This window comes from Ailuropoda melanoleuca, chromosome 4 (assembly GCF_002007445.2).
Source record: "Ailuropoda melanoleuca isolate Jingjing chromosome 4, ASM200744v2, whole genome shotgun sequence".
NCBI classification, from domain to species: Eukaryota; Metazoa; Chordata; class Mammalia; order Carnivora; family Ursidae; genus Ailuropoda; species Ailuropoda melanoleuca.
In genome coordinates this window covers 3,039,122-3,049,220 of record NC_048221.1, presented here as the reverse complement: position 1 = coordinate 3,049,220, position 10,099 = coordinate 3,039,122, and the positions used below count along the sequence as shown (strand labels likewise).

At 56.1% G+C, this 10,099-nt stretch overlaps 2 protein-coding genes across 2 annotated transcripts in view; both read right to left on the bottom strand.

Moving 5' to 3' along the window:
- The window catches only part of FSD1 (fibronectin type III and SPRY domain containing 1), a 9,379-nt gene extending 468 nt beyond the window's left edge, over nucleotides 1–8,911 (bottom strand). The window contains exons 1-10 of the mRNA XM_034657319.1: nucleotides 8,748–8,911; nucleotides 7,814–7,912; nucleotides 7,465–7,596; nucleotides 6,568–6,669; nucleotides 5,616–5,638; nucleotides 5,298–5,419; nucleotides 4,609–4,818; nucleotides 1,534–1,632; nucleotides 608–767; nucleotides 57–265 (exon numbers count right to left, since the gene is read on the bottom strand). Of these exons, the coding sequence (XP_034513210.1) occupies nucleotides 57–265; nucleotides 608–767; nucleotides 1,534–1,632; nucleotides 4,609–4,818; nucleotides 5,298–5,419; nucleotides 5,616–5,638; nucleotides 6,568–6,669; nucleotides 7,465–7,596; nucleotides 7,814–7,912; nucleotides 8,748–8,762 (1,171 nt within the window). The 5' untranslated portion in view covers nucleotides 8,763–8,911. The remainder of the gene's footprint in view (nucleotides 1–56; nucleotides 266–607; nucleotides 768–1,533; nucleotides 1,633–4,608; nucleotides 4,819–5,297; nucleotides 5,420–5,615; nucleotides 5,639–6,567; nucleotides 6,670–7,464; nucleotides 7,597–7,813; nucleotides 7,913–8,747) is intronic.
- MPND (MPN domain containing) overlaps nucleotides 1–9,993 on the bottom strand; it is a 20,140-nt gene extending 10,147 nt beyond the window's left edge. The window contains exons 1-3 of the mRNA XM_034660013.1: nucleotides 9,984–9,993; nucleotides 9,366–9,501; nucleotides 8,870–8,908 (exon numbers count right to left, since the gene is read on the bottom strand). Of these exons, the coding sequence (XP_034515904.1) occupies nucleotides 8,870–8,908; nucleotides 9,366–9,501; nucleotides 9,984–9,993 (185 nt within the window). The remainder of the gene's footprint in view (nucleotides 1–8,869; nucleotides 8,909–9,365; nucleotides 9,502–9,983) is intronic.
- Between the last annotated feature and the right edge of the window lie 106 nt (nucleotides 9,994–10,099).

Below are 10,099 nucleotides of genomic sequence, written 5' to 3'. Positions count from 1 at the left end.
CCACACCCCCCCAATCCTCCCACTCCTCCAGTGCCACGGCAACATGTTATTGGAACCATTCCCAGAAAGCTTTGTTGTTGGTGGTTGCCTCAGTTTCCCTAGCTGAAGGAGTTCTCTCCTACCCCCCACCATCAGGGCCCTGCCCGGAGTGTCCCTGCTGTCCCCCTGTCTTCGCCCCTCCTTACCCAGCACCGTGTAGGACTCAGCGGTGAAGCGGTCCCGACCCCCACGACCCGAGGACATCCTCTTGGGGGATGGCACACCCCTGTGAGGGGCGGGGAGGGGAAGGCTCAGTTTGGCCCTCAATGCCCCCAGAGGAGGGTTTCCCCGGCCCGCCCAGCCGCTGAGGTCTTCTCCTCAGTCCTCCACAGGTCTCGATTCTTTTCATGCAGTGGCCCCCGTGTGTCAGAACACGCCCTGTCCTTCCTTCTGTGTGTCAACACCCAGTTAAAAACCTCTTCTCCCTGCATTTGCTCTTTGGGCCCCTCCAGCTCCAGGCCCCTCCTTCCACCCCAGCCTTGACCACGCTGGACTCTGGGCGTCCCTGTCCAGCTTGATCTCCTCCACCCGACACTCAGGGAGGACGGGGGGTAGGGGGGCCGGCTACCTGGCTGGGGAGTTGACCGGAGATGCCGTCCGCCCCTTGCCATCTTTCTCGCGAGCCTTGATGTCCTGCACCTTCCCGCCCATGGCGTCCCACTCCACGGAGAGGTCATCCACCCGTAGGTTCTGGTGAGATGTGGACGCATCCAGGCGGAACATGAACGCTGGGGCCGGGCAGACGCGGGAGTCACAGAGATGGGGAAACCCGGAGAGACACAGAGAGAGACAGAGAGACAGACGGTGACCAAGACAGACCATGACAGGGACAGAGAACAGGAAAAGTCAACAGAGACTGAGACAGAAAGAGAGATCAACAGACAGACTCAGAGGCAGACAGATACAGAGAAGACAGGCAGCAAGACACCAAGACAGACAGACGGGGAAGCTGGAAGGGGCAGAGCGTGCAGCCAGGGGAGCGAAGGCCGAGGGCTTGTGGCCTAAAGGTCCCTTAGGTCTGGAGGCATTTTCAAAGCGCTTGTGCTCTGTGCTTCCATTGGGGATTAGTCTCAGGAAAGGGGCCCGCTATAGCACAATAGTTAAGCTGGACTGCAGAAGGACTTCTGATAAGGGCAGAGGTGTCACTGCAGGAGAGTAAGATCGGTCTGCATGACTGATATCCCATCCCCCACTCTAAGAGCCCTTAACTATTTTTGTAGAAGAGAGAATGAGTGTGCGTGTGTGAGAGAGGGAAAGAGTATAATACCATCCAGGTAAAATGGGATCCACTGCAAAAGCAAAAACAATAGCAGGCTCACATTAGACACTCAGGCTATGGAATCTCCTGTGGACTAAGCTCTGAGCTTCCTGGCAGCCAGAGCAAAAAGGGTCACAGAACCCTGATTAGAAGATTATCGTTACGCACTATAGTACCTGGGGCCCCAGGATGAGGGGTTATGGAGTCACAGGCAGGGTGGGGGGTGGGCCAGTCACCTGGTGTCTCCAGGGTCACCGACTCGGAGAACTCGCCTGCAACTGCCTTATTACAGGCCTTCACACGAAAATTCATGTATTTCATGTCAAACTTGAGACCTAGAGCAACAGAGGGATCTCAACATTGTGTATGCTTTGTGCAATCGATTATAGGTCCCTGTGTCCCATAGTAATCCCACCACCCCTCACGCTAGGGAGCACCTCGCAAACGACATCTTAACCCTGAGAAACCCCCCTCGCCCTCATTCATCTGTGGGGCTATGGGTTACTTGGCTCCGCCTCCAACCCAGACTGCCCAATCAGGCTGCTTTAGGAGGCAGTAACAGCAATTGGTTCAGGAATAGCACATGACTCAAACTGGCCAATAAGAATCTTCCCTGGGACATCGGGCTGGTATTCTAGGGAGCAGAGTCACTGTCATCCCTGGGCTGGCCAACTAGGAAGCTCTTCTTAGGAAAATTTATCAGCCTCCTTCAGAACACAGCCCCCAGAGCCAACAAATTCAGGGAACAACAGTGAGCAAGTCGTTTGCTGGAACCCCTGGATCTAGCCATGCCGGGTCAAAAATTTCCCCTACTTCTAGGATACATTCCACACTCCCTTATGTCCTTTTTTATCAGTTTCTTCCAGTCTTAAAAAATTACAAAGGCAACTACTTAGCTGTCTTTAGTTGTGTCTCCCCTCAAGCTAAACTTCTGTGGTCAGCTGTCTTCACTCCTACCCCCTCTCTGCTGCCTCCCTTCCTCTCCCTCCTCTGGCTTCGTCAGTCCCCACCTTGCACGACCTCCTGGCTGACCACTCCTTCCCTCCTGGAACATTCTCTGTCCTCGGAAGGAAGGCGTCTCCTGGACGACCCCTCTGTTTGTTCTCCCTAGGTCTTCTTTGCAGGCTTCTCCCTCCTTGACACCCTTAAATGTGGGGGCGACTCAGTCTGGGGCCCTTACTCATCTCACTCTGCTCCCTGACCCCTTCTTGCCTTTCAGATTCCATCCATCCACCACAGCACCCACAGCCTAACCTCTAGCCAGACCACATGTCCAGTTGCCTCCTGAGTGTTCCCCATGGGATGCCCATTCCCTGATCATCCTAAACAGCATTCAGTAGCCCCTGCTCTAAAACCTCCCATAGCTCCCCTTGCCCTCCAGATAAAGACCCCGTTCCTCCTTTCACTTCTCCCCACAGAAGTGGGAGGCAAACTTAACTAGTTCCAGACACAAAGGCCCAGCCCTCTAGCCTCTGAGCCCTTCATCAGGCTGTTCTTTTACTTAGAGGGCTGTTCCCCACCCGCCCCTCCTCTTTCGGGCCTCAGGCTGGCTGCCACCACCTCCAGTTGCCCACCCTTCTTGGATCCCCTTCTCCGAGAGCTCAGCGCTTTGCTCAGCGACATCGTCTACTACCCCCGAGCAAAGATCACCATCCAGAAGGCTCAGTTTCAGAAACCTGGAACCCATCTGACCGTGGACGGTCTGAACTCACTGCGGGCCTCAGTTTCCCAGTCTGCAAACCGACAATCATATTCCCCATCCTAAGCAGGGTTCACACAAGGATGAGAAGAGTGGGGGCATGTAAGCTATAGACACTGTCCAAGCGATCGAGATGGCAGGTGGGCTACAACCACCCACATGGGTTAGTGGCTAGACGAGTGTCCTCAGCCGCACCCTCAGTACCACACACCTTGGATGGATTGAACTTCCTCCCCCGCGGAATCCGCTTGCTAAGAGTTTTGTAGAAGGCAAGAGGGTATGGCGAGCGGGCGGTGCACCAGGAAGTCTGGGCTTTAGCAGCGCTCCACCTTGCCCGAGGTGGCGGCCACGAGAATTTGCACCCAGGAGAAAACCGCGCGCACGGACGACGGCGTACCGTAGCACCAGGGAAACGTGGATCGACACCGAAGAATGCGCTCGTGGCCGTTTCTTGGTTTTTACACAACTATAGTTAAGTAAGCCGCTACTAGTGGCAAAAACCCAGTGTGTCCACCCACGTGAACATTCAGCCTGAAAAAGGAAGGAAATCCTGACCCGCACTACAACATGGATGACCCCTGGGGCCGCTGCGCTCCGGGAAATAAGCCAGACACGAAAGAACAAATCCTGTCGGATTCTGCTCACATCAGGCACTGAAAGTGGTAAAAATCGCAGGGGCAGGAAGTGGATGGTGGGAGCCAGGGGCTGGAGAGTCGGTGTTCCATGAGGACGGACTTTCGGTTTTGCAAGATGGAAAGTGATGAATGGCATGATGGCTTTACAGTGTCACGAAAGTACTTACTACTACCGAACTGGACCCTCAAAAATGGTTAAGATGCAAATTTTACATTATATGTATTTTACCGTAATAAAAAAATACACATCGGTGGGGGAAAAGTGGGGTATGTTTATTTTGATTCCAATGCAAAGGACAGGCCCTCTTGCTGGCTGGTAGCTTTTCTTTCCTGCAATTAGCATACTCATTATTAACCATGTATGCTAATTACAGATAAAGAATGGGCTGATTATAGCCCAAGAGCTGCGGTGATAGTTACTTGTCAGCCACTGAGGATTTCCCTTGGCTCAGGACGGCTTCTGAAACTCATTAGGGACCCCCTGATTTTACCCTTCTTTAGACCCTCCCCTACCCGCTGAGGGATTCCCCACGCATTCTGCTCTCTTCCACCTGCCAGGGAAATCCCCAAACACTGGGAAGATGCCAGCTCCACGAGGGGAGGGATTTCCGTCCGCTTTGCTTGCTAATGCAAAGGCCGGCGCCTGGTACACCGTAGGCGCTCAATACACTGCAATGGACAAACGCTGGATTGTAGCTGGGGATGGAGAATGCCTTCTCCCCCCTGGGCCTCAGTTCCCTCATCTGTAAAATCCTGATGATAAGCATGTCCATTACACGTGGGTAAAACCTTTAGTAAGCCCTCCACGAACAGTGCAGGGGCGATCAACAATATCGTCTTCATTATTATTACTTTCTGCTACTCCTGATCAGCCCAGCCAGGCCCCCACTGAAAGGGGCAAGGGGATCCTGGGACTGCTGAGCTGCACCGGGTTGGGGGTGGGGGGGCTGTCAGCAGCAGGGCTGAGCTGCCCTTACCGGTCAGGGTGCACTCCGTCTGCCTGATGCCCTCGATGACCATCCAGGGCTGCTCCTCCTTGAGGCGGGGCGGGCCCTCGAAGTTGGTCCGCCGGTACTCCAGCACGTAGTGGTCAATCTTGCTGTCCTCATCCGGCATGCGCCACACCAAGGTCACGCAGTTGTCTGCCACCAGGGACTCGGCCAGGTCAATCACGGGGGTGCTGGGCACTGTCCAGAACAGAGGGGAGCAGGGGAGGGGGGGTCAGGGTCCTGGGCTTCCGGGGGCCAGCTTACTGAAACTCCTCCATCACACTACAGGCCTTCTTGGGGGCTGGGCCCCCCCCGGGTACTGGGGTCTAGGGGTGCAGCTTCCCCAGGGTGGGGTGGCGCGGAAGAGCTTTCTCAGGATTCAGCCAACAAACGGCTGGGCCTTCTCAGGACTCCACCATTTAGAGGTAGAATATTTTCAGTTCTGATAGGGGCGTGGCCTTCGTGGGACCCCACCCCCTGGTGGGTGGGGCTTTCCAGGGCTGTGCCACTGGGGGCGGGCTTCCTCATGGATCCACCCACAGGGGGCAGGGGATCCTCAGGGCTCCACCTCGAGGGCCAGGGCCTCTGCCTCAGGAGTTCCAATGCCAGGCTTACTCCAGCCTTTCTCAGGGTACCATAGCCCTGAAATCCAGGGCCTGAGGAAGTTCCCTTCTCACCAGGTAGGAACTTGAGTGCCTGTAGCATCCTCCGCTCCTGTGCGAAGTCCACCATGAGGTGATTCATGTTGTCGCTGACCTTGGCCTTCAATGACAGCCGGAAGGCAGGGGCCATTGTCACACTGCAGGGAAGAAGGCGGAGGCAGACTGCTGGCAGGCATCTCAAGGGGGCCCGGGCCCAGTTCTCACAAGTGTGGGGGAGACCCACTCCCTCTGGTTCTGGTCCAGTGCTCTGGGCCCAGAGGCCCTCACCTGGGCATCCCCACCTTCACACCAGGGGCAGGGCACGGGGGTGGGAACCAGATCCCAGCATCTTACCCATCTTTGATTTGCTTGGCAGCCTAGAAAAAGCAACAGAATACAAGTCAAAGAGTTTTCTTGATGGAATCAGAAAGCTACTATACAGACAGGAAGACTGAGGCTCAGAGTAGCAGCCACTGGCCAAGTCCCCCACCACTGAGGCAGAAACACTTGGCCGTGCCCCAAAGGAATTGGGGGCAAAGACAGGCTCCTACCCCCACACCCCCTCCCCAGTGCCTGGTGCCCATTATATCCAGCTGGCCAACTTGGCATATAAAAATACAGGATGCCCAGTTAAACCTTCATTTCAGATAAACAAAATGATTTTTTGGTATAAATATATCCCATTTTATATTTGGGACATATACTAAATATTGCATGGGACATATACTAAAAAATTGTTCATTGTTAGGGGCGCCTGGGGGCTCAGCTGGCTGAGTGTCTGACTCTTGGTTTTGGCTCAGGTCATGTTCTCAGGTTGTGGGATTGAGCCCCATGTTGGGCTCCATGTTCAGCATGGAGTCTGCTTGTCCCTTGCCCTCCATTCCTCCCCCTGCTCTCTCTCTCTCAAAATAAATAAATAAATAAATAAATAAATAAATAAATAAATAAATAAATAAAATCTTTTAAAAAATTATTCATTGTTAAATTTGAATTTCAGACACACAACATATATTTTAATATAAATATGTTCCATGCAACATCTGGAAATACTTAGACTAAACATCTGCATGGGATCTGCTTACACTAAACAAATTATTCCTTGTTAAATTTAGATTTCAGATCAATCACAAATAATTTTTTAGCATAAGTATGTCCTGTGGGATCTTTGGGACATACTTATACTAAATGTTGTATGGGCCATACTTATACTAAAAAAGTCATTTGGGGTTGATCTGAAATGTGAATTTAACCAGGTGTCCTGCATTTTATGGCGTAGCCCTACCAGTATGGCTCCTGAGGTGCCCACCTGCGGGAAGTCGTCTCGGTCCGTGGCCTGCAGGGTCTGGTTGGCTGTCTCCAGAAGCTCCTCGGAGCTCTCCAGGGCCCGAGTGCAGGCAGCCAGCTGGTTCTGGGAGTGAGTGGCATGGCACCGAGGAAAGAGACACCTCACCCCACTGCATCAAACCCTCCGCGGCTCCCCACTGCCTTTGGGATTCGGTTGCCATGCCTTTCTCCAACTCCAGGTGGGGCAGGGAGGGTGGAGGGAAATGGGGCCTCACTCCCGGCAGCGCTTCAAAATCACCTGGGGATCCCTTTCTTAAAAACTGGAGTGTCCAGGCCACACCTGAGCCTTGGGGCTCCACATTCTCCTGGGATTGGGAATCCGGGATGTTAGAAAGTTGTCCAGGAGGTTTTGATGCAGCCCCAGTGCCTCAGTTTAGAGTGGCAGAGGAGCCATGGGGTGGTGGTGGGGGGTGTTTGGAAAGGGGGGTTGTTGCTAGATCTGGGGGACCAGTGGGAAGGACTGAGACATTGGAGGCGCTGGGGGAGGACTGGAGGAGAGAAGCAGCCAGGTGTGGGGGTGGGGCTGTGGCGACAGAGAAGAGGGGGTGGGAGCAGGTGGGGTGGGGGATTGGTGGATCATGGCCAGTGAGGGGGCAGAGAAGAAACCAGGGAAAAGAGGAGTTGAGGCCAATGCCACTGGGGTGTCTGGTTCTAGACCTTGGCGACACCTGGGGGCCTCTCCAGGAAGCAGTGCGGGGGGGCGGGGGAAGCAGGTTGGGAGGAAGACAATGAGGCCAGATGGGCTCTGCTAAGTCCGAGGGGCGCCATGGGGAATCGGGTCTGCGTGAGGGTCAGGAGAGCCCCCCACACACACACATGCAGCTCGTAGGTGTGGCTGGAGCCCCTCCCCAACACACACCTGCAGCTCGTAGGTGCGGCTGGCGCGGTCCTGCTTTATCTTCATGAGCATGCCCTCCTTCAGCTCCTCCAGGACAGAAAAGAGGGACTGGAACTCGGCCTCCAGGTCCTCCTGCACCTTGGTGGAGTTTGCCTTGGAGAGATGTTGCAGGGTCGGACAGGCCAGGGTTGGCCAAAGCCCATGCTGGGATGGGAAAACTGAGGCCTGGACACAGTAGCCAGGCCACGGCCGAGGGGCATCAGCAGTAACAGGCTAACTCCTATGGCTGCCCCTCCCTCCATCCCTTCCCCCCACCTGTCCAAGACTTCCCCACCTCCTCCCGTCCCGCCTGCAGAGGCGCCTTCCTCACCTCCACGTTCAGCAGCATCTGCTTGAGGGAATAGATGAAGCTCTGAATCTCTTCATTCTTCACGGCCAGGGTAGTAATGATCTTCCGCAGCGCCTCCTGCTGCCGCGGGAAGCACGCACATATGCAGGGCCGGTAAGCCCCTTCGCCAGGCCCGGCTGCCCCACCTGGGGCTCCCCACTCTGCCGTCCTGGGATCCAGGAGAGGTGGGAGCCACGGCTCCAGTGAGATCAGGCACCCGCCATGAGGCAGGCCCTGGGCAAAGCCCTGGCCCCATCTTCCCTCACCTAGCAGATGGGCACTGCAAGCATGCCCGTTTTACAGCAGAGAAAACTGAGGCTCAAAAAGAACCTCTGGGCAAGGGGCAGACCCTGGGCCTGAGCCAGGTCTGCCTCAGCACAAAGCCTTCAACCTTGTACCTATCTACTGAGGGCCGGGCATGGGGTGAGGGGCTACCTTGGGGAAAGAAAACCCCAGAGCAAAATCATGCCTGTAGAAAATGGGCTATCCTGCGGAAGGGGAAATCTTGGGAGCAGGGATTAGCAAAAAGGAAAGAGGAACCTGGAGAACGGGGTGCCTGAGAGTCCAGGTAACTGGGGAGTGGGGGAGCGAGCTCTGGGTGAGGGGACGCCTGGAGAGAAGGACGCCGCGCGGGAGGGTCCTGCTGGGGCCTGGAATCCTGACCTAGGCCTCGGACGGGTCCCTTTTCTGGAGGTGCAGGATCAGTGGGACAACTTGTGTTGAGCTGGAGGGGGGTCCTCCGGGGCGGGGCGGGCTAGAGACAGGACACCTGGTCCGCAGTCCGGATGGAAGGAGTGGGGGATGGGTCAAGGCTGAGGCTGGGATTCTGGGCGCGGGTGGGGGGCATGGAGGTGATGCGCCTGGACCCCGGCAAGATGAGGAGAGGTCGGGGCGACGGCTGGGGGGGGCTGCGTCCCCTCTGGTCCTCCATGGCTTCAGCCCAGGTCGTCCCCGGCCCGGCCCGCGGGCCCCGCTCTCTCTTCTGGTCCTCAAGCTGCCTTTGCCGCGACCACGAGCCAATGGCCCGCCGAGCCCTCCCCGCCGCCGCCGCCGCCGCCGCCGCGCCCCCCGTCAGCGCTCCATCACTGGCCGCAGTGCGCACGCGCGCCCCCCGCGGCAGGCTGGGAAACGTAGTCCTGGCTGGGGTCTCTGAGAGTCGGGTCCCCCCAGAGCCTGGGGCCCGCCTGGCTGCATTGGTAGTGATGACAGAGCTGCGGAGAGCCCAGAGCTGGGAAGCAGGTTGCCTGGGTTCGACCCCCGGCCCTGCTGTGTGACCTCGAGCCCATCCCTAGTCCTCCTGGTGCCTAAGTCTCCCCACTCTTGCACCCATGCCATTTCTTGGCTGCTCCTCAAACTGGAATTCCATACCCCTCCCCGCCCCCACATGAGATCCGACCCCTAACAGCTCACGCTCCTTGCGTTTACTCCTAGCATTTACGTTTTGCCCGAGCGGATGTTCAGCCTCCAATGCCTTCTTTCTCTCCCCAAGGCAAAACTGAACTCCTGTACATCCCACAAAGCCCCAGGCTCTCACATCCCCTCCAGGAGCCACTCTGCCTGACGGGAAGCCTGAGTGTCTGTGTCCAGCTTGGTCTTCCCTGTCGGCCTGGGGCCAGATCTATCCAGGATCTCCAGCATTGCCTCTGGGCAGACGGTGGGGGAAGGGTAGCCTTTGAGAAGAAAGTGGGAGGGAGGAGTTGGCCGGGGCAGGGGAGGCTGGGAAGCTGTGTGTGTCCGCTGGGGCGGTGTGGGCAGAGTGTCAGGCAGCCGGGGGCCGCCCTGTGGTTGATAGGAACGGCGCTGCCGAGCACACAGGCCCTCTTCTTTTTGGGTGAGAAAAGAGGTCATCACACCGTGGTTGGGGGTGACACATGGAGGCCTGAAGTCTGCCACCTTCTCCCCGCCCCGGGGTGACGGACGCAGGGCTGGAAGAAATTCCAGGGCCTACGAACCTCCTCAACTGGGTCCCCAAACTTCTCTGCAGGCTGTGGGGATGAGGGAACCGCCATATCTGTCGTGGGACCTGAAGCCGTCCGCACAGATCTTCTCTGAACCTCAAAGGACACTTTGGAGGCCAAATAATTGAAGCTAGGATTCCAATCTTCAATCCAAGCTCAGGCCTCTCCCTGTCCCCACACCTGCATCACCGAACCTTCCGACATGTCCCCCCGCCCCAGCTCAGGTGTGTTTATTTTTTATTTTTATTTTTTAAAAACCTTATTTATTTATTTATTTATTTATTTATTTATTTATTTAACACAGAAGGAG